Source organism: Drosophila nasuta, chromosome X (assembly GCF_023558535.2).
Source record: "Drosophila nasuta strain 15112-1781.00 chromosome X, ASM2355853v1, whole genome shotgun sequence".
In the NCBI taxonomy this organism is placed as follows: domain Eukaryota; kingdom Metazoa; phylum Arthropoda; class Insecta; order Diptera; family Drosophilidae; genus Drosophila; species Drosophila nasuta.
The window spans coordinates 13,066,043-13,090,851 of record NC_083459.1 but is presented as its reverse complement, the minus strand read 5'-3'; the positions used below and the strand labels follow the sequence as shown (position 1 = coordinate 13,090,851).

Sequence of the window (24,809 nt, the reverse complement as noted above, 5' to 3'; positions counted from 1 at the left end):
CCAGTCTATCGATACCTGGCTTAAAAAGTACTCCGCGCGATACTTGACAGCGCTGCGCAAGTGTGCGCTGAACTGCCGCTAGATGGCGCTTCTTCGAAGTTGGCAACTCCAGTTTGAATTCAAAAAACAGTTGGAAGTTTTAATAGCAATAAAGTTTGCACTCGTAATTTGCTTTATTTATTGTTTTTGTTTTTTTTTTGGTTTTTTCTGAGTTTACAATCAGTATATAAGATTTTGTAATTGAAATATATATAATTTCTCTTTATAATTCGTTTTGCAATGCAGCAGCAACTAGCAACCAACCAGCAGCAGAGCGACAAAAAAAATATATAATTCTACCTACAAATAGACAATCATAGAATATAGTATATCGTTAGATATTTAGCTAGGAGTTGAATTATTAATGCAACTGCTCTGGCAGTTGCTGTTGCCACCGTCAGCCAGCCAATGTGCCCTGTATATAAGTGTTGTATACATACATATATTGTACTTAATTATGTACTTTTGTATTTATTATTTAATGCATGCATGTATAATTTTGGTCTGTCCGGTAATGAATTAAATATTATATAAATTGGTTAGTAGAGAAACGTTTACATAGAGTACGTAATTATGTACGACATTTTTTCGTGTATACTTATGCATATTATAAGCAAGCATTTTGTGGTTTTTGTTTTTGTTTGTAAAGAAAATGTTTTGTTTTCTTTTGTTATGGTTGTTGTTATTGTTGTTTTGCTGTGACAAACTAACGCTTTATTTGGCTTCCTTCAAGTGGCATTTTTGATTCACTTTGAATATATTGGTGAGCTCATCCAACAAGGTCTCATAGCGATAGGCGACACGAATCTCTGGCACATTGGTGCGTGTTATATCGTTGCCCAAAATGCCATCCTCGAAATAGTGTGGACCCAGCCATTGTTGTTTGATCTGACGATACAAAATCGAGGATTGATTAGAAATAATCAAAACAATATGATCTCACTAACTTACGTTATGCGGAAAGCCGCTCATGATGACGCTGTTGCGAGCCAATTCACACATGTCGCAGGAGCTGAGCTTCCACACCTGGGCCGCAATGCTGTACTCCTCCATAAGCGGTTCCTGTTGGCATGCATTAGAGATTAGTAGCAAAAGTTTGAATAGTTTGATTTACTACTCTGTGTTTACCTTGGTGAAGTGAAACTGTAGCGGATCATCGGTAGATAGCGAGATAATTAGACCACGTGCCAAATATTCAGGCAATGGATTGCGATGATAGTTGAGAAAGAGCGAGTTATTCGACAGCGGTGACATGGCAATGCCAATTTGTGTCAAATAGTACAGATACTGCAGCACCGGCACCTTGCGCAGCAACAGACCATGCGAAATGTTCTCAGCCATGAGGAAGCCACAGACCAAATGCTGCACGGGTCCAGCCTCACCGCAATGCGGTCGCAGCACAAACGTATTCAGACCACGTTGCCTGTCGGAGGAGAACACAAACAAATTGGTATTCAAACTGTTTGTTGTGAATCAACAAACAAAATACTTACTGTCTGAACTTGTTCAGCACCGTCATATTGGCATACATATAGTAGATATAGTAGGCATATGGCGGATTCTCCTCGTAGGTCCATTCCTCGGGTCGTGGCACATCGCTATCAAACAGTGGATTCTCTGGCTTGGATTCATCGTCCACCGAATCGAAGCCAATCACATAATGCAAGAAACGATGCAAATTGGGATTTTCATTGGGCTTGTTTGTCGCCTCGAACAGTGGAAGAAAGATGTTGTTGAGTATCTCCTGGAATGATGTCATCATTTTGTTTGACTTGAAGATATCGAACAGTCGAGGTATTTGAATCAGCCAACGTATGTTCGTGCTGTAGACATCATTATCGATGGCCCATTTGGCCAGTTTGTTCCACTCATCCGGTGATTTGCCATAGATCGAGAGACGCAACTCAGCATTCTGATACTTTGACTCTTCCAGATCAAAGGCCACTTCCTAAAAGTGTATCAAATTCAATAATATATGAAATATCATATCATCATTGATAAATCCGAAAATACTTACCTTTATAATTTGTGCAAAGTATTTGCCATTCAAAAAGTTATCCGTCTTGAGAAAGACCTCACGCAATCGCGACTCACCGATGGGATTGTATTTGGAATTGAATTTGTCAAAACGATGGAACGTATTGCGATCGGCGTGCACATCCAACATATCAACAGTTAGATCATATGTGGTCAAGTTCATCGATTGGAACACCTGAGCGAGTGTCATCGGTTTACCATTCGTATGGGTCACCACCTCGTTGGCATTGTTCTTCAGTGTTTTCTTAATGAAACGCAACAAATGCTTCTGATTCATGCACGACGCCGCATGGATGTGAGTGTCCACCTTTCGGGTGTTGTAAAAATCGCGATGTGGCACCGCCTTCTGGGCGGCAAGTTCGCGCAGTTCGTTAAGCAGCACATGCATCTGGTATTTCGACGACAAATAGCACAGTCGACGATAGCAAAATGATTTTCTATAAACAATAAAGTATTGTTATAACACATTTTCTTAAATCTTTTGATATCAATTTATCAACTTACAGTGGGCCATCGGCAATCATATTACACATGACCTGCATGTCATTTACGAACTGATTCATGTCTGGATACTCGAACTTGAGTTCACCAGAATGTTCCTGCAAAAGGGAAGTATATTTGGGAAATTTTAGTAACGGGGGGAGTAGTTTAAATTTATCCCATCGACCACCTTACCTTATCCGTATAGATGTGAAAGACGCCATTGAGGGGTTTTATGTGATAGTCCTCGTCCGGTACGAACTCAACGTCCCAGGCATGCGTGTGCTTCACTGGCGTCTGGTTGAGGAGATCTGCACGGATTGCACGGTGTCGGGATTTAGGTGTAATACGGTGCGTATACGTGTGTTTTATGCAATAATACAAAAATACGAGTATTTCATGTAGAGTATGAAGAGTATCATAATAGTTATTCATTCGATTCGATTTGATTCGATTTGATTTGCACGTTAGTGTTGGTAAACATTGTATTATTATTATTATTGATAAAACTCTAAAACTACAATTAACAATATACTTTCTTTTTCTTTCTACACACATACAGAGTGTTCTTGTATTGGTGTTTGTGCATGTGTGCGTGTGAGTAACGAGATCAGGGTTGTCACCTGACTTGTTTGAGAATCTTTCTGGTGTATTATTCTTGTCAATTTCCATATCAAAATAACAAAAACATTTAAGTAAGAGCACAACTTTGGGGTTAATGACCGATTAACTGACACTTAAGTTTTGGCTTTGTCAGTTTGTTTAAATTGAATGCGATAAAGATCATGCATAATTCAAAAAGATGACAACCCTGGTAAAATACAATCGTTCCATATTCGAAAAGGTGATTTAAGTCAAAGGCGTGTTTTATTTTCTTGTTGGGTCCTATGAAGCAAATTAACATTTTCTACTTCAGGCAGAAGACAACGTGGTGAAGAGCGAAGACAAGGGCGGGGGGGGGAAAGACAAAAGAGAGAAAGAAATATATAGATACGTGCAGAGAGAAAGAAAGAGAGAGAGAGGCAGGATAGTGTCCACTGTTAGCAGCAAAACAAGTGTTAGCCAAAAAGTGCGCAAAAAGAACAAATTCATAACAAAAAGCAACTTTCAATGTTAGGTTAGATTGTTGTGCATGACAAAAGCTGAGCGCTGCAGCACCAAACGAGTGTGTTGCTCTCACAAGAGAGTAACAAAAAAATACACACAAAGAGCGAGAGAGAGAGAGAGGACAGTGAGAACAGACAGCATGAAGCGGCTCAACGACAAATAATAAAAGTGTGAGTAATAATAATATTGAGGCAAGTCAACAATAAATAATAAAAGAAAACAAAGCGGCAAACAAACAAATGTGTGTGTGTGTGTGTGTGTGAGTGAGATAAAAAAAGAGGCGAGAAAAGAACGGAACAAGTTGGATCCGAGCGCACGAATTACCTTTGTAGGTCGCCATACTCTGTTTGCGAATTATGTCTATAAATAAAATGAAAAATATATATATAGGAAATAAATATTTGTACAAAATTAGGCGAAGTAAATCATAAAAGGAAAACACGAAAACCAAGAGTAAACAAAGTATAAGTATTTATATAGTACAAAGAGAGAGAGAGAGAGAGATAGAGATGGGGATAGAGACCTTAGAGATGGGTCGTGTTTTGTGGGTCGTTGTGGGTCGGACTCGTGAAACCATAAATCTTAATAGAACTTACAAAATATGAGGCAGCGCCTAGCGAGAGCGAGAGATATACAACAAAAAAAAGAAAGAGAGAGAGAGAGAGAGGAGAGATAGAGAGAGAGGCATAATACATATGCATTTAAACAGAGTGAAAGAGACGTAGCAAAAATATGGAGAGAGGGACTTTTGGGGGAGGCAGCTGAAAAATAAGAAACGAGAATAAAACGCGATCCTACGCATATTGTATTTACAAAATAATTAGCGATAAACTATCGATTGTATAATACACACATCGCATATAGTACACAACTTTCCTTTATCGTTTCTTTTAAGGGGTGCAACACAACACTGGCTGAACTCTTCAACTACAATGAACGGGACTTCTTGTCTTGACTTGGGACTTACCTGAAACCGATTTAGCCGGCATGTTATCGTAGCGATCCTTGAGACGCACCGTCTTCAGGAACCGGGCCGTTGTTGTGGGAAACGATTGATCCGACATGGCCATGTAGTGAGAGCGCAACTTGAGTGCCTCGATCAACAGGGTCGAGGCACGCTCCAGATCCTCCAGGGGCACACCGCTCGTGTCCTCGCCCGAAACGGACACACGCTGGAAATTGATGTCCGCATCGGTTTCGCGCTTCTCCGTCGACATCTGATCATCGGAATCGGGACTGCTCTCAGAGTTCGGGGTGCCGGCATAGGGCACAACTCGTGGCACAGTCGATTGCCTAGCGGAAGAAGAAGAAGAGAGTAAAGTGTAGCTTAGCAAAGGAGTTGCACACCATTGTTCCTCCTGAGGTTGGTACTCGTAATGACGGCAGAAGCTATAGCTATCATCCGCAAACGACATGTTCGACTCCTGAGCTTTGGCTGGCGAATGCGTTTGTGTTTTGTTTTGTTTTGTTTTATGGCGGGTCACGTTTCAGGTCACTTGACCAATGATCGATTGACCGATTCACACAATTCGATTCGATTCGAGGAGAATTCGACCGCGATTCGGATTCGATTAAGGGGGGGGAAAACAAAACAAAGATGGTTGCGTAGTTAATTTGCAAAGCTATTTGCCTGACAAATATTATAAATAGCCGGCCAAGCCAGGCCGGGAAAGAAGGGGGAAAGGGGCAAAAATGTTGTTGTCTCTGTGGTAGGCAAAACTTTATGAATCAACATCAATCATTTTTGATGTACGGCAATCATCCAAGTCGCCGTTGCTCCAAAACCTAACACTTGCACACGACAACAAACTTGAAGTGTGTGCCAAAGCCAAAAAGTTCGGCCAACTTTGTCGACGCTTGGCGTGTGACACGAACACGAACACAACACAACTCGTTTCTTTTTTTCTTTTTTTTGGAGGTCTGGGTCTGAGGTAAAAAATGTCGAGGAGTCAGTCCTCAATGTCAGTGTAGGTCGTTGTTGGACAGCTCGATGTTGAGTCGCGTCTTTTTAGGGGGAGGTGTAAGTCGAAAATTTCGAATCCCGAATCCGAAATCGAATCCGGCGTAGTCGACTTTCTTGCCACAAACTGCGTGTGCAAGTTATATGGATGCACAAATTGTACTAAATGTGACGGCATCCAAAAACACTCAAATTGGTAGCAAAGCTCGTGGCGCAAAAACCTGCGATGTTTCTCTGTGTGTGTGTGTGTAGGTGTGTGTGTGTGTGTGTGTGTGTGTGTGGTGGTTCCATCATTATGCCATAAGCCTCAACGTGGCTCGCGGTCATGGTGGCCGCCACCATTGCCTAATGCAGTTCCATTCAAAATCAAAACGTGTCGTTGCCATCTACGCTTTGCACCACCTGCACAGAGACACACAGAGAAAGTGAGGGAGACAGAGAGAGAGAGTGAGAGAGGGAGACTTGCACCTCGGTGCTGCGGTGTCCATCCGTCCTTGTCCGCTGGGTCTGGGTCTGGCTGTTTTTGCTTGGATTAGCCGCCCCAAAACAATGTGAACTTGATAATTACAACGACTGCACATTCATGTTGTTGCCGTTCTCAGTTCTCCGTTCTCAGTTCTTTAGTCAGTCCCCAGTCGTCGTTCATTACGACGCTATTCAAAATCGGAGCGTCTCTTATGACCCAAACAAACGGACAAACACAACACAGGAATTGGAATTACGGCATTGTTAAATTAAGAGCTTTGATCGCAGTATCAACTTTCATGATTTATGTGCTACAACTTTGAACTTGAAACCTAAAACTCTACGGAATTTGGTTGAGTTGTTGTCAGGATTGGGATAATTTAAAGCATAGTTACATTAAGAGCTTTGATCGCAGTATCAGCTCAACTGACTTATTTGCTATTAGAATCAGTCTAGCATGAACATCTAGATCTCAGAGACTATAAGAGTTAGTGATGAGATATACTATATATATATATACTAGTAGTAGCTGACAATCTGGTATATTTTGCATTCTATGGTGTACTTTTGAAGTAGTACTATTTCAATATACCAAATATAGCCTTTGGTATATCTTTAGTATTTGTTTGGTATATTAATCTGGAATATTTCGCATTCTATGGTGTATTTTAAGTGTAGTACTTTTGGTATTTTTCGGTATATTAATCTGGTATATTTTGCATTCTTTAATGTATTTTGAATGTAGTACTGTATAAATATACCAAATTAAGATGTTGATATATTTGTTAGTATTTTTGTGGTTTATTAATTTGGTATATTTTACACTCTATGAATTCTGTGGTGCATTTTTAAAGTAGTACTACTTCAATATACCAAATATAGCCTTTGGTATACCTTTAGTATTTTTTGGTATTTTAAATCTAGTATTTTTGGTATTTTTCGGTATACTAATCTGGTATATTTTGCATTCTTTAATGCATTTTGAATGTAGTACTGTATAAATATACCAAATATAGATGTTGATATATTTGTTAGTATTTTTGTGGTTTATTAATTCGGTATATTTTACACTCTATGGTGTATTCTGAATACAGTACTATATCAACATACCAAATATAGCCTTTGGTATATTTGTAGTATTTTTTGTGGTATTGTATAATTAATAGCGCATTGGTTTTGCTTTTATTCTAAATGGGTAGCGGGTATCTGACAGTCGAGAGCACTCTACTTTAACATTCTTGTTATTTTTTCTTAACTTTAATCTACAACTCGAAGAAATTGGGATACATTACAGCATAAGCATAAACATCAAATAATTGAAGAACTTTGCTAGCAGAATCAGCTCAATTTTTAATTAATTGTAAATTTACTATAACCTTTGTTGTCTTCTATATTCTCATTTTTTTCTTCCCTTTCATACTAAACTTTCAGCTAACACTCTGCTTTAATGTCAACACTTCCAAGCTGATCCTAGCTAAATTTTCTTTTATCTTTTGTATTTAAATTTCCTTCTTCCCTTTCATACTAAACTTTCACATAAAGCTCTGTTTTAGTGTCAACACTTTTAAACTGATCCTAGCTTAGTTTTCAACTATCGAAACCTTAACATTTTGATTTTAAAAGACTTTTCTTAACCTTTTAGTTATTCTATACTGATTATTAAATCTTTACCTATTATATGTTAATTATTAAATATTGATTTGTTCGATATTCGTTATTTTTATACCGAAAAATCAATTGTCTAACCATTTCTAAAAAAAAATTTAGGTGGAACTTTTTTCTGAACTCTTTTTTAATTGGCATCTTATAGAAATTTACCAATAATTTTTGTTACTTCTTCTTAACTTCTCAATCTTTCATTATACAGTTTATATATACATTTTTCAATATTCAATTTTTTCTAGAGATTTATAATCACTATGTAAATTGAGCATTATTCATTTTTATGCTAGAGATTTTTGTACTCATTATGCAAATTGAACATTCATAATTTGTATAGTAGAGAGTTTTGTACTCACTTCTCATTGAGATGCCGTTGGATTTGCAGCTTCTTTTCAATCTGTTCAATGGGAAATTGAGGTACTTCATAAGGTGCCGAAATTTCATTAGTTAGCTCATTATCAGCATCGGGCTTATCAGCATCCGGTGAATCGGTCATGTCGCCTGCAATGTATAAACAAATTGACATTTAATTGCTGTTGAATATGCACTAAAAACACGGCTGATTGCAAATGATGATAACACACAAGTTCGAAATAAAAAAAAAAACAAAACTAGTTTCGAAATAAAACAAAGAACGTACAGTCCGTCGTTTCAATTGTTGTCTCATTAACAAGATCTATTTCGTTTTCGTTGCCAATGTTGGGCTTCTTATCGATAACATTATCGCCAAATAGCTTAACGTCCACTCTCAAACGATGTGCACTGTCCATGCGATTGAAGTTCATAACGTGGCCAACAACAACAACAACAAAGAGCAAACAAAACACAAATTTATATGCGACGAGCTTGTAACCCGAACGAAAGCTGGCACTTCAATGACTGCGACTGCGATTGAGATTGAGACTGCGATTGAAACTGACACCGACATCGACATCGACATCGAAACTGTATCTCTCGATCCGAAACCGAAGCCAGAGTCGGAGCCGGAGACAGAGACAGAGACACAGACGATTCCCTGCGGCACTGTTTTCGAAAACAACAAACAACAAATTTGTTGTTATGAGCATGCTCACAATTATAAATTTCGAAAAAGAAATAAAGACAAAACAAAATTCAAACGGCTCTCGGGAGAAACCTGAAGAAGCGCAGCTCTCAAAACAGCAGGTGGCGATAGAGAAAAAAAAACACTAAAGCAATACGAAGCTTAAGAAGGAACGACCTGACGATACCCTTTACAATATTAGTGGTAAACTTTTTAAAAATATGTATTCGAAATAGTTGTAGTTACTAAAGATTAAGTTTTTTTTTTTGTTAATATTAATATTTATAAAAAGAATTATTAATATTATTCACACTAAAGTATTAATTCCAAGTATAGTGTCTTAAAATATGATAATCGAATAACGAAGATTCGTTAACTAAAGTAGTTGAAAAGTAATATTTATATTTTTGATACAAACATCTTAATTCCAAGCTAAGTATCTTAAGATATGAAAACAGAATAATAAAGATTTCTTGGCTAAAGTGTCTTTGTAAAGTTTTCAGAATATTAATGCTAAAGAAGAACTTTAAATATTATTAACACTAACTTTTAGTCTCGGTTATAGTTGTAGTTGCCAAGTGTTTTTTTTTAACATTAAGAATATTAATGATAATATTATTGAGACTAATATGTTGATTTCAATCTTATTATTTTAAGTTATGATAAGAGAATAACGAAGATCTTTTGGCTAAAGTGATTTTGTAAAATGTTCAGAATAATAATGCTAAAATGTATTATTAATACTATTGAGACTAATTTGTAATCCCTTTTAGTTGTAGTTGCTAAGTGTCATTAATATAATTGACATCAATTTTTAGACCATATCAATTACTATATTGAATATCGAAGATTTATATTTTTTTTCCAAAATAGCTAAATCTAACAGTAAAGGGTATCAACTAGCCATCATTATATTATTTCGAAATTCGTCAATTCAGCAAATGCAAATCGCATTCTATAGCTAAGTTGATCCACTGAGAGAGTATAAAGAGGAAAGTAAGACAAATGTTACACTGTTTACATATTGGAAATCAATACGTGCCAAAAAAAAAAAAAAAAAAACAAGTAAGAAAGCTACAGTCGAGTGTACTCGACTGTGAGATACCCGCTACCCATTTTGAATAAAAACAATATATTTTGCGGTATTATTCTCAAAATATACCAAATATACTGCAAAAATACTAAAAAATATACCAAATGGTATATATGGTATATCGATATAGTACCGCATTCAAAATATACCATAGACGGCTCAATATACCAGATTGTCAGCCAAAGCAACTAAGACCCCTAGTAAGTAGGCGTTTTTGTCCATACAAAAGTATTTCTTTAATAACTTTGACAATTTTTATCTGATCGCAACCAAATTTTCAGGAATCATAAATACTATAGTTATTACTATATATACCAAAATTCTAGCTTTAAAATTACGCTTGTTATTCGATTTTGGGGGCGGAAGTGGGCGTGGCAAAAATTTGAAACAAACATGATCTGCGCGCAAACATAACAAATGCTGTCGAAAAAGAATTATAGCTCTATCTCTCGTAGTCTCTGAGATCTAGGTGTTCATACAGACGGACGGACATGGCTATATCGTCTCGGCTGTTGACGCTGATCAAGAATATATATACTTTATAGAGTCGGAGATGCCTCCTTCTACCTGTTACATACATTTCCCGTCGGCACAAAGTTATAATACCCTTCTACCCTATGGGTAGCGGGTATAAAAAACTAACTAACCAACCCACACAAAAACAACAAACATCAAACATCAGCCATCGATGGCATCCCGTTGAGAGTAGAGAGTAGATCAGAGATAGTGTCAAATCGAGTCCAATGGAGATGTGTGGAGATAGTTGTCAGCGAGAGATGAGAGCTGACAAGCATCCACTTTTCCTTTATTCTTTTTTTCTCTTTTTTCGCACTTTAAATGATTGACTGAGTGCATGAAAATGATGCAGCAACAAGTGATACTAAGCTACACTATCGAAACGGGTTCAGTTACGCCGAAAGATGAGTGTGAAAAAAGCTTAGCTCAGGTGCTTAAACATTAATTAAGTTGTTTATGAAGCAAAAAGTGAATTACTTGATGCTTTAGAATCTGTTAGAAGAGGCAAGTTTTTAAATATTAGCTGGCTTAGTTAATAGAGTTAAAAGTTAATTCCATTTTGAAGCTGAAAGCCAGTGCTTAGTGTTAATTTGAACTATATCCAATCTTTTTAAATAAATAATTTCATTAACAGAATTCATAGAATCAAATATATAGAGCTAAACTTAAATATTTGTTTGTCAAGAACAGTATAATCTGTAAATTTGAATCCCAAACTCGTTCATTTAGATCTTTCCAGTTCCTTTTACGTTCGATTCATTAAGTCAATTTACCTCATCCCTAATTTATCCGTATGCTATATAGTAGATTTTCACTCCAAAGTCAGAATCACACAAAGAAACTTCAATTTTACCGCACAGATCTAAATGAAACTCGAACGGGACTAAAAAAGAACTATAATGGGACTCATTAGAACTAAATGAAGGAATACATAGTTCAAATAGTTCATATTTAACTATTGAACTACATCAGCAAAATGAATTACAAAGCACAGCTTTAGTTGTTGAATTATTGTAGTTATCTACAGCTTAGCTGATTTGGTATAATAAATATTTCTTCCTTGGGTTATAAGATTTGGGTGAAAGCAAAATATTTTTCATACATTTTATAGCGAAGAAAGACTTTTTATATCTAGAGCACAGTTGATTTTGTATAAATTTGTGTTTCTTTAATAGGTTGCAATGGTCTTGAAAGTGTATTTTTATACACTTTATATTGAAAAAAGTGTAATTTTATATATTAATAATAATGTAGTTATTGCTATTTATTTAGTAGATTTGTGTTTCTTCAATGTTTCTTAATGTTTCATTAATTTTCTTGACTAATACAAAGTTTCTTCGAAAAGTTTATAATGAAAAGTTCTTCATATATTGAATATTATTATTATTAGTATTATATTATTTGATATAATACATATTATTAGAATTATGAATACAGCAAAGTATCTTCATTAGGAGAACCTTTTCTCATATATTGATATTAATATATGCATATTAGTTTAAGAGGTTATAATGATATTGAATAAATCTATTCTCATAATCATAAAAATCTTTCCACACATATTGATGTCGTTGTGAATTTGTGCTTCTTTAATGAGTTATATAAATCGTGAATAAAGAAAAGTATCTTCATAAGGAGATCCTTGTTTATTGATATTAATTATGTACATTAGTATATTAGATTATAATAATCTGGAATGAAGCAATGTGTTCTCACTGAAAACCTTTCCACACATATTAATATCGAATGCAGTTGTAGCTATGCTGATTTGTTATAAATTTGTGCTTCATTAATGGGTTATATAAATCGTGAATAAAGAAAAGGATAACTTTTCCTCATATATTTATATTAATATATGCACTTTAATTTATTGGGTTATCGTGAATAAATCAGAGTATAATGATCTCTACTATATGTATGTTCTCATATGCTTTCTGCGTGTAAGATATTGAAAACGTTTCTTATTAATATGCGAATGCAGTTATCGCTATGCGTTTTGTGCCAATTTGTTTGTAGCGCAGTGTTGCCTCTTCAGCTCTTCACGCAAACAGGTGTGACACTAACAGGTGTCTGTGTGTGTGAGAGAGAGAGAGAGTGAGAGTGTGTTGTCTGTGGCAGCAACTACTGAGTGGTGTTGTGTACACAGTTTGCCACTTACAGTTGCAACGCGTCGTGGTTGTGGTCAAAGCCAAACGGTTCGCCTTCAGCAATGTTTGCGGCGTTGGGGCGGGGCCATCGTAGGAGTCAACGGAGAGGCCTTTAGTGTTGTTGCGACGTGACACTGGGACCATGACCTCGGCACTGGGTTCGGTGAGGATGTCATCGAAAGAATCGCTATCAGTTTCACGGGGATTCTTGCCATCGGAAGTGGTGCCGATAATGCCTCGATATGCCATGCTGCCGCTGCTGCTGCTGCTGTTGTAGAGCAATCGATTGCCACAGGTCAGTCGCCGCAAGAATACGCCGTACAATATAACGCCCGGTCGCCCAATTGTTCTTCCTCTTCGATATATTCAGCACCCCTCACGTTCGAGGGTTGAAGTCACAGCGAGAGAGAGAGACGGAAACAGAGACGGAGGGCAGGACAAAAACACTTGATTGATGCTTCACACACACACACACACACACGCACACGCACACACACTCAGCTGTTGTGGCGGTTGTGGTGTTATCGATGCCGTAGTATTATTATCGAAACTTGCGGTATTATTCACATGCATTCACAATTGTGTTCATTGTAATCCACAAATAATTTTATGTAATATTTTTAATTTTGTTGTTTTTTTTTTGTGTTTTCTATTTTTTTTTTTGCTGTTGCTCTCGCTCAATTGTAATTTGTTTGCTATATATTTTTCTCTATTTTTTTTCTCAGATTTTGACACTTCACAGCGAGTGTTTTTTTTATTTCGATCACGTTGTTTGTTGTTCCGTTGTCCGGTTCGTTCTGTCCGCAGATTAGATAGATAGGAGCGATAAAAATTAAAGATGCAACGCAATTGGCAAATCTACGCACTAATTTTTTTCACTTTTGGATATGTGTTCTGTTCTTTGTTTTGCCCCTTGTCAAATGGGAGGCGAGATTTGTTCATCTAAAGTTTATACATTGCCTAAAGTTTAGAGACGGTTGCCAGAGCGAGAACGCAATATCGAAATGGGGGCGAAAGCTTTCGCTCTCAGTGCATGTTCAGTGCGCTCTTCCGCTCGCACTCTTTGGTGAAAAGCTTTTTTTTTTTCTCTGTTCTCTGTTGTGTTTATTATAATTAATACGTTAGATCCACACAAAGTGTTTATCTATAGAACATTTTCACATATAGCAAGTCGTATGTTGATGAACTTATCTATTAACAAATTTCTGAACGTGCGCAAAAAGATAGTATAGAAGTAAAAGATCTGTTAAGATCCCCACAAGTATGATTGGTCTACTGATAATGATCCACTTATCATCAAAATTGTCAGAGTAACTTGTAAACTGAAGGTTGAAATTAGTGATAATGTTCAGTCTAACGATGTCAAAAGAAAAAAAACATATAATCATTCGAAACATGCAAAGAATAGTAATACGTTGGAGTTTCATTTCAGCAATCATTATTTTATCAATCCTTATTACATTCACTTAATTTTGTTATGCACTTTAGTTATCATATCGCTACAAGCCTAAATATACAATATTAAATTATTTCTATGAAATTTATTAACATTTCCTAATAAGTGTTAGTTTAAAATAATTCGCTGTTATGTATCTGGTTTCAAATTGTAATTTAATGCTATAAGAAGATTGCAATGCATTTGAAATCAGACTCAATAGATGATTCCCAAAGTCGAATATCATTTTATCTTATCATAATTATATTATTTGCTCTTTGAGAAGAAATGAAGTTAATTAAGTTGTATTAATGTTTTGGCTATTTGCTTTAAATAAATTCAAGTATAATTATATATTATTAGTAGATTTTTATTTCAAATAATTATATGCATTTACCCCTTTACATAACTCTCACTTAAGAGCACTGAGCGGCTTACTTAAGAGCTCATGTTCAGCTAGATTGCACACTAATACTTGCACACTTATATTCACCAAAAATAAATGAAAAAAAAACACATTCACATAAGTATAAGACTGATTTTTATACGTATTGATATTCACGCTCATAAGCACAGTAAAAAAATACGAAAAAAAAATGCAAGCACTTATGTATAAGACCGACTCTTATATTTGCACTTCTCTTTTTTGCAATGCATGCAAAACAAAGAAGAAACTAGGATGCGTGAATCACTTACACCAACACAAAGAAGAACTTGCTGCAGCAGCCGAGTGTGAGAGCGAGATGAATAGACTGCACCACAATTTTTGCATTTTCACAGGAAAAAAATTAAGAAACAGAAACTGCGCATTAGCCTTAGCCACACTTGTAAGTGAATAATAGAAGTCAAATTGGTAAATTACAACTAACTGGCAAACACAATCCATAACACACAAAAATTAACAAACAAAATTACATTTCACTTTTATGCTTAGCTTGTGAAACAATGAAAGGATGCGCAAATCACTTACATACACGAATACAACGATGAACTTGCTGCAGTAGACGAATGTGAGAGCAAGACAAAAAGACCGCACGACACTTTTTTCATTTTCACAGAAAAAAAATTAAGAAACAGAAACTGCGCATTAGCTTTATCCACACTTGTAATTGAATAATGGAAGGTGAATTGGTAAATTATAGCTAACTTGCAAACACAACACAAAACATTTAAAAAAAAAAGTAAAAAGCATTTGGCGATATATAATCTGTAGCACAAAAATTATTAACAATTCAAACCGAGCGTCGTGCTTTCGCGGACAGTTTTCGTTCAATACTGAGAGCTGAAAATTCCTCTAGGTCTAGATTAGAACATTTAAACCCACATTGCTAAAGGATATTTTGCTCTCGCTATGCGAGATCAAGCGCCACTCACATGCAAATAAACATACATACATACATATGTATTTTTGTATATGCATGTATGTTGTCTAGGAAATTTCCTAGGAAAATTTCCTTCGTCCATATGGGACATTGCTGTCGGAATTGACCAATTTGAACAATGGTACATATTTAAATACTTTTATGCATAATTGCCCGCAAGTGTATGCTTGTAAAATCTTTCAATTTAGTCATGAGGGGGAATTTTATTATTCCACAAATATCAAATAGCATGTAATTGATAACATGAAATTTAAATTGCTAATGCTCATTATTTAATATTTAGAAAATGCAATTGGTTTGCTGCACGCATCTTTTGAGTTGGACTTTGTCTGTTGCCCTCAGCATTTTGGCGCATTCACACACATACAAAACGGTTAATAGGATCGTGGCAAAGCAGACAGTAAAAAAATCCTTTTTCAATGGGTAAAGTGGCTCCAAATCTCCCTTGGGGGAATTTTTAGGGTTCAGTATTGAACGAGAATTGACAGGGAAAGCACGCCGCTCATTTTGTTAAGTTAATAATTATTGTGTTACGCATTATAAATCGCCAATTGTTTGTAAATTTTTTTTAGTGTTGTGTATTGTTTTTGCAACATAGTCGCAATTTACCAATTCGCTTTCTATTAATCAATTACAAGAGTGGCTAAAGTTAATGCGCAGTTTCTGTTTCTTCTTCTTTTTTTTCTGTGAATGCAAAAATGCAAAAAGTGTCGCGCGGTCTTTTCGTCTCGTTCTCACATTCGTCTTCTGCAGCAAGTTCATCGTTGTATTAGTGCAAGTGATTCGCGCATCCTTTCATTGTTTCACAAGCTAAGCATAAAAGTGAAATGTAATTTTGTTTGTTAATTTTTTTAAGTGTTGTTGTATTGTGTCGCAAATTACCAATTGGTTTATATTGTTCAATTACAAGTGTAGATAAAATTAATGCGCAGTTCGGTTTCATCATTTTTTTTTCCTATGAAAATGCAAAAAGTGTGGTGCAGTCTATTCGTCTCGTTTTCACACTCGGCTGCTGCAGCAAGTTCATCGTTGTGTTGGTGTAAGCGACTCGCGCATCGTCATTTTTTTTTGTTTCGCATGCTATGCGAAAAAGTGTGCAATATAAATATAAAAGTCGGTCTTATACGTTCGTGTAGGTGTTTTTTCTTACCTTTTTTTTATGTGATTATAAGTGTGAATACAGAAAGTATAAGGATCTGTCTTATAAGTGTGCGTGTGTTTTTTTTTTTATATTTATTTTTGGTGTTTATAAGTGAAGTTAAATGCATCTTAGGTGAAGATGAATTTTAAATATGGATATCTGCAGTTTTGTCGAGCATGTAAATAATGGTGAGTAATTACAAGCATTTGAATATTTACACCTATTTTTTTGGCATCTCACTCTTATACGGTAGTCTCAGCTTAGCTTTCTTTTTGTCATTGATTCTCTTTTAGCAACTTAAGCATGCTCTCTTATGGATTTCGTTATCTTAAATAGAAAGAGTATTCAGAAGCGTGTTCTAAATATCTATTTTGTTTTGTAGTGCAAAAATTCTCTATTGATAAATTTGGTATTGTTTATAATTTATTTATTTATAATATATAATGAGAGAGGGGGAAACGGTGTGGAAAAGAAGGCAGGTCAGGGAGCTAACAGCTCAATCTCTCAAGGCTATAGTATGTCGTGCGATATTATCGGCGATTATCGATTGCTCAAAATTAACCATAGTCGAATATCGATTGCGCACGCTATCGATAGTTGGCCACTTCTAGGCTATATAATTAGTATAACTACCTTAAAATTATGAAATCACAACATCTACATATATCCCCCTATCCGAGTCTGTTGACTCAGAAAATGTACAAATTCAATCTATCCACAAATATTCTTATTTTCTCCAAGAACATCTGTTGCTTCTCTATATTATTAAGATCGATTATTATTTACATTTTTATTTAAAGCAATAAAACGATATTTATATTTAGACTTTATATTTGCAATACTCTCACAAAAAAATGCTGGTTTTTTTCCTCTCGAGGGGCTTGGCGTAGTTACAAACACACGTAACTTGGGCACTTAGAGCCAAACACAGTAGAAGCAAAGCAATCAATGCTAATGGCTTAAACAACACTGTGGATACTTTGAAAGAGCCTAACATCAAATTTGATCAACGGTTTGGTTTGTTGATGACAACAAGTCTATCAGAATTAGCATGCAGATGATAACGAGGCTAGCCACTCAGTCAGCTATAGTATTTATGGCTCTATGTGATGGCTCTATAAGTAAAACAAATTCGCCGACAGAATTGCAAGTCATTACAGTTCATTTGCCTTCTTTCGCGGACAATGACTACTAAATACCACATACAATTAATATATAGTATATTAGTATACTATATACTATACATATATGCGGTATATAGTACGTAAACACAATACGACGACGACGGCGGCCTCTTGAAAAGCTAAAACACACAATAGGTAAACACAATGCATGGCATCGTGAAGTGTAGTCAAGAATTGTTGTATTGTCGAAAGATGATAAATTAGTTCCACTTTGAAAATGACAAATTAATATAATAAAAGTCACAAAAGTTTTGTACTGAAAACTGTATTTTAAAAATTAAATTACGGCAAAACAATCAAATTAGTTATATATGTATATGGATAATATAGAATTTATTTAAATGTTATTTTCGAGTTTAGCCGGTTCTTAATTTATTCCACAACACATTTTTTTTTTATTGTTGGTAACTAGCCTGAAGTATTCTCAATTATTTAACGATATATTGTCGATTTTTATATGATTCTTTACATTATTTTGCAAATATGTGTATGTATAAATGTATGTATTATATACACATGAAGAGTTCAGTTTTTCAGTTTTTTTTCATGGTCCTTGTTGATGAGTTTATTTTTGGCTTTTGTTGTTGTTGATTTTATTGACCGAATTGTGGGCTTATTAATTGCTGCGTTTTGTTTTCGTTTTTAGCTGTGTGTGTGTGTGTTTTTCGGGCACTTTGCCATTTGGCCATTGTCCGCTTTTCAATTGATTTTCATAAGAATGTCAACTGTCACAAATTCTCGAGTTGGCCCCAAGAGAGTTCCCTTAGTTTATTCTTTTTTTGTTCATGCTTTTTATGGTTTTGGGTCAACTGGTCATTGCATAATGCGCAACTCGAAGGAATACCTATTATATTATTCTTGTTTTTTATATTGTCGTTGCGCTTTTTGCTTCAACGAATCCGCGAAGTAAACTGATTTTTCCTTCGAGCAATTGTCTAACGCGGGGTCGAGTCATCACGAAAAATCAAATAAAAACAGAAAGAAAAATGAAAATGACAGATACAAATGGGAATAGCTTTTGGAAATACCCAAACACAAAATCCGTTGGAGTGTAACACACAACGAAGATCAAATACCCTCTTCTTGGAATACTAAGTTTATGCCATGAAATTCATGATAATTAAATTAATCATAATCGTGCCAAATAAATCCTTGACGCCGATGTCAAGCAATGCACAATTAATGAATTTGCGAAAAAATAAAATAAAATTGCGAAATTCCCAACAAAGATTAATGATCTGTTTATAAATGTATTCTGGCAGCTCACAATGAATTTATGCACTGCAATTTACAAGATTGCAAATTTTCACGATTCGTAGAACTCCGAGTTATAGGGTATCACATAAATGGAGCAACAACAAAGTTTAGCAATTGATTTTTGCGTGACTAAGTGCAGTTAGATTTTTTGGTTTTTCGGCAATGAGTAGAAGGAAAGAGAGCAAGCGCAAGAGAGAAAGTGAGAAGAGACACAACAGAAGAACAGAGAGAATGAGAACACAAATCTGATTTTTTTTTCGCAGACTTACGAAAACTTAAATAGAAAAGGGGGAACAGAAAGAAAAGATTGAAAGCTATGGCGACATATTGTGGGAAACTTTTGCTTGTCGTCGTTTTGTTGTTGTGTTCTTCTAATTGAAACCCTGACCTATGCCTAGGCGAAAGCCAATCGGCTCTATCAAAGTTGCCTATCGCTGGCGTTGTATGTATTAACACTTCCCATACATACGAGTATAGTACATATGTATGTTGTTATTCTTGATGACTATTTCAAAAAGCTCAATTAGTTGTGATGAAATACATACGTACATAGATACGTAGGCTTGGTGTGATGATTCATCGTGTGAATTGCGAATTTGAGCGCGAATATAAAAATAAACGTGTAGTATATCATATTTAACATGTTAACAGCTGATGCAAATGTGAAATGACAAAACTCGTTAAATGTAATTTATGCAAAGTTTATTGCACACTTTTGTGACGCACTATTGCGCATCGTGTAAACGTAATTGCCCATGAAATTAACGATTCTAATTGGTATCCAGCTGCAATATCGCAAAATATATATTTTTACTTAATTGGAAACTTGAGCAAAATGGGGGCGTGTTTATCTTTTGAATATGGATCCCAAATAAACGAAATACATATATTTTATGTATGATTCCTTAAAAATTTGCTTGCGACCAGACAAAAATTGTAGAAGTTTTTTAAGAAATACTTTTGTATAGGGAAAAAGGCCTCTTATAACGAGTTTTAGTTGCTTTGGCTGACGATTTGGTATATTTTGCTCTCTATGGCATATTTTCAATGTAATACTATGTCAATATACCAAATGTATATTTTCATTGTAGTACTATAACAACATACCAAATGTAGTCTTTAGTATATATTTAGTATTTTAACGGCGATGTGATGGACGATTTAGTATATTTTGCTCTCTATGGTATATTTGCAATGTAATACTGTATCAATATGCCAAATGTATATTTTCATTGTAGTACTATATCAATATACCAAATGTAGTCTTTAGCATATTTTTAGTATTTAAACCGTATATAAAAATTGTAGAAGTTATTTAATACATTAGTTGCTTTGGCTGACGATTTGGTATATTTTGCTCTCTGTGGTATATTTTCAATGTAATACTATATCAATATACCAAATGTATATTTTCATTGTAGTACTATATTAATATACCAAATGTAGTCTTTAGCATATTTTTAGTATTTAAACCGTATATAAAAATTGTAGAAGTTATTTAATAAATACATTAGTTGCTTTGGCTGACGATTTGGTATATTTTGCTCTCTATGGTATATTTTTAATGTAATACTATATCAATATACCAAATGTATATTTTCATTGTAGTACTATAACAACATACCAAATGTAGTCTTTAGTATATATTTAGTATTTTAACGGTGCTTTGACTAACGATTTAGTATATTTTGCTCTCTATGGTATATTTGCAATGTAATACTGTATCAATATGCCAAATGTATATTTTCATTGTAGTACTATATCAATATACCAAATGTAGTCTTTAGTATATATTTAGTATTTTAACGGTGCTTTGTCTGACGATTTAGAATATTTTGCTCTATATGGTATATTTTCAATGTAATACTATATCAATATACTAAATGTATATTTTCATTGTAGTACTATATCAATATACCAAATGTAGTCTTTATTGTATGTTTAGTATTTAAACCGTATATAAATTTAGTATATTTAAAAAAAATGAATACCAAACTGCTTGGCATTTATTCACAATGGGTAGCTGGTATCTTAGAGTCGAGCACTCTCGACTGTAGTTTCCTTACCTCTTGAATTAAGAACTACAAAAATGAATTTTGATTAAGGTTAGTCTTTGATTAAGAAAATAAACTTATTTTAATCTGACTTCCTAGCTTTATTGAAATTCCGAATAATTATTGGGTTAATCAAAGCTTCTTCAATGATGTGATGATTGTTAGTCAAGGAAAATAAAGAAACCCACGCGTCTCATGGGAAACATTTTACAGTTTCTTATGTGCGCACAGTTCAATTATAATAAATACGTACTCAAAGACATATAACAAGACATATGTATAGAAACATGTGTACATATACATATGTTGATCTGGTTATTGAAATGATTACCAGCTGCTACAAAATGCCAGGGGGAATAATAATGCATAATGTGCTTGGTAGAAATGTTGGCTTTGTTGTTTGTTATTCATAAGGCTTATTTATAGCCACCGCCAAAGAGCTAATGATAAGCTCCACGTCAGAGAAATTTAAGGGGCGCTGATAACAGACGCATACACAGAAGGAGGGTAGAGAGAGAGGGGGGAGACACTGAGACTAAGCGTGATAGTTTGCTGCTGTTGATTAGCTGTGGTTTCTACTCCATATTTTGTGAGTCTTTTTTCAAGCATCCCATAAATCGAGCAATATAAACAAAATATATACAAAGGCAACGCGGTGTTTTGTGCCCTAGATAAGATTGTTGTTGCCTTGCCAATATACAATACAATATGGTATTTTTTTTAAAGCTGACTAAATGTGCAAACACAGTCAACAACTTATTGACATTGTGCTGCATAAACATATATCTCTTCTACTCTATCTATTTACCAGCATATACAAATATAGTATATATATATATATATATATACTATATATATCCATAATTTGCGTTGTGGGCTGTGCGTGCACCATTGGCATCCAATTTTCTAAATGGCTTTCCAGTTTGGTTTTTTTCCTACACTTAACTTGTTTGCCACACATAATTTCGTTGATTACTTGAACTCGACTCTGTATATACCTTGTAAACAGCAGCAGCAGAGATAGTGCTTTCATAGTATTATTTGCCAATTTGCCAAATTATCGCAAGCAGCAGCGCATCCTCAATTCAAACCAAATGAAATCTACAAATTGGATTCCATTTACTGCGATGTGGAACAAAACGAATGCCATCCACAAAGATGTCAAAAAAATGGTAGCATCTTGTATGGTTGGCAACGCCAACTAAACAGAACAACAGTTAGCAACACTTGCAGTCGAGTGTAAAGTAAAGAATGAAAGAGAGAGAGAGAGAGAGAGAGAGAGACAGTGCAATATAGCATGCCTTAGCTGAGCGCATAAATAATTGCACACGCAATACGGCGAAATAGCCCCAGTTTGGGGTCGTAGCACTGTTTTTTTTTTGTTGCTTTTTTTTTCATTTCTGGCCAACGTGTCAGAAGTAAAACATTTTATATGTACTCGGTATTGTTGTTGCCTGCCAATGACCAGTAATTAAGCCGACATACACTCACACTAATGTATTCTGTACATTCCATATACGCATGCTTACACACACACATACGAAGTGAGTTTGTGTTTGTGTTTGTGTACACTTACCTCCTTTGCGCTTTTCAATGCGTCTCATATCCAAGCCCATTTCCATGTCCATTTCAATATCTGTGTCAAAGCCAAAGCTGCGATAGCCCTTAGCGCTTAATGCATCCGCATAGCTTTGCATCCTAACACACCCACACACACACGCACACACACACACCGGCTTTGCCTTTTCACTTGGGTTTTCAGTGATTTGAGCTTTTAGTTTATTTTGTGGTTTGTGGTTTGTGCCTTGAACTTGGAACTTAGTTCTGAGTTTGTGCGGTGGCGTCACCTCTGGCTTTACTTTTCGTCTTCACCTCCTCCTTTTCCACTTCTCAAGCAATTGCAGTTTCGTTAAATTGGAAATGTTGTGACGTCTTAGTTTTTGTTTTCGTTGTTTTTTTTTTGTTGCACTAAATGTGCGTAGTAATTGTTAATACAAGAGTTCAACTCACATACACAGACAAAAAAAAAGTAATATGAAAAGTAGCCGGCACTTGGTTTAATACAAAGAACGCAAAAACAAAAAACAATAACAATAATACTGCTTTGTAATGTGCGAAATTAAATAACGGACACTGTGCTTGCCTCCTCTGGGCGCTTTCAACTTTATTTTGCGACTGAGTCCAGTGTGACCGCAAGCTAAATCGGCAAATATACTACGCCACAATTACAAGTTGCATGCACTGCAAAATCGTATATTGGTATATACCAAAAACGTGTATTGAATGGCGCCAATTTTTGAATGGCTTTTTTGCATTCGTGTTTATTTGTAAAATTAGATTCTGTACATAAAAATGTTTGTGTACTATGTGAATGACATTTTTGTGGTTAGGCAAAATAAGGGGTTTGGACTTGGACTAAATTCATAAGCGAAAATCAAATTATGACACGAAGTGTGACAGCATTTTAAAGTTTGCAATATACCAACAAAGGACTTTTATCAATAATTTGTAATTCTAATTGGTCATACTGACTACAACTTTCAGCCTGAAAAGTTGTTCTGCTTTGCGCATCGCGGTGTTGCCACCCTTCAAATAACAGCGTTGCCCATGTCCATAAAAAAGAATGTAAATAGCCTTATCGTTATGAAAACTTTGGGGGTGAAAAGTGGCAGCTCTTGTTTTTTCCGTTAGAAGCTGAAAAACGCAATTGACAGAAAACAATTTGAGGCTTCTTGTAATGTAGTTTATTATTTTTTTTTCTTTATTTTTGTTGCTTTTTTTTAATGTAATGCATAAAAATTGTGTTGTTTAAAATTAAACCAATAAACATTTTGACTTTATTAGTTTAATACAAATAATTTCACTTGTTTTACGACAAATAGTTATTCAGTTTTTGTATTTTTTGTATTTTTTTTTTGTTAAAGATTTCTTTTTTTGTTTCATTCAGATTTTAAATTGCAAAATGTAAACTACATTTGTTGCAGTTTACTTACATGTATTTTGTTTGTTGTTAGTTTATCATTACACATTTGTTTTGTTTTTTTTATTGTATAAGGAAACGCAAAAAATCTCAAAACAAGTATATAGTTCTGTTTGATTTTTTAGTTTTTTTGGTTTTTTTGGGTTTTTTGGTTTTTGTTTGTCGTTTGTTTCTTGTTTGGAACGGCTTTATTGAACTTTTTGTTGTTGTTGTTGTTGTTTGGTTTTTGTTTTGCATATAAGTATATTTTGTTTTCTTTTATTTTGTTTTGTTTTTGTTGCATTAAAAACATTAATTCTTTGGCAGGCATTGCATTTCGTAGTTTTGTAAAAGTTTCGTAAAACGATTGAAACCAAATCTGTAACGAAATCATACATTAATAATCAATAAATCAATCAATTTACGTTTAATTAGATTTCATTTTGATTTTTGTTCTGCTTTGGTTTTCCTTTTGATTTGTTTTGTTTTCTGTTTTTTTTTTCATTTCATATATTAAATACACATCAATACTTTGGTAGTTTAAAAATTGTGTTTTTTTTTGTCTGTGTTTTTTTTTTGTTTTTCATTTGTTTTTCTTTTATTTTGTGCTAAATTACATTTTAAAAATATGTTTAATATGTTTGTTTTTTTTTTTTTTTTGGTTTTTTTGTTTCTTTTGTTTTTGCTTTTGGTTTTATAAGTCAAAGACACGAAAGTGAAAGGGGTTTTTGTTTTTGGTTTACGTCTGTTTTTTTTTGCTTAAATTATTATTTTCATTAATTATTCTGTGTGTGTGTGTGTGTGTGTTATTATTTGTAGTGTAATTAATTTTTCCATGCGCTTAATTTT

The 24,809-nt window shown here is 34.7% G+C and overlaps 1 protein-coding gene across 7 annotated transcripts; it reads right to left on the bottom strand.

The window, feature by feature from the left end:
* Positions 1 to 482: 482 nt before the first annotated feature.
* Positions 483 to 23,160, bottom strand: LOC132797215 (AMP deaminase 2). Of its 7 annotated transcripts, none has more exons than XM_060808808.1 (11): positions 22,578 to 23,160; positions 8,107 to 8,251; positions 4,631 to 4,956; positions 3,988 to 4,023; positions 2,752 to 2,867; positions 2,581 to 2,675; positions 2,057 to 2,513; positions 1,533 to 1,987; positions 1,168 to 1,462; positions 991 to 1,101; positions 483 to 927 (listed from the first exon to the last, which is right to left on the bottom strand). In XM_060808808.1, exons 1-11 carry the CDS (start codon positions 22,696 to 22,698, stop codon positions 754 to 756), a joined length of 2,331 nt encoding a protein of 776 aa, XP_060664791.1. In that variant the 5' UTR covers positions 22,699 to 23,160; the 3' UTR covers positions 483 to 753. The 7 variants fall into 7 exon arrangements, with proteins under 7 accessions (XP_060664791.1, XP_060664787.1, XP_060664789.1 ...); XM_060808804.1 differs by lacking the exon at positions 22,578 to 23,160 and adding an exon at positions 12,560 to 13,447; XM_060808806.1 differs by lacking the exon at positions 22,578 to 23,160 and adding an exon at positions 8,391 to 8,603.
* Positions 23,161 to 24,809: the final 1,649 nt, after the last annotated feature.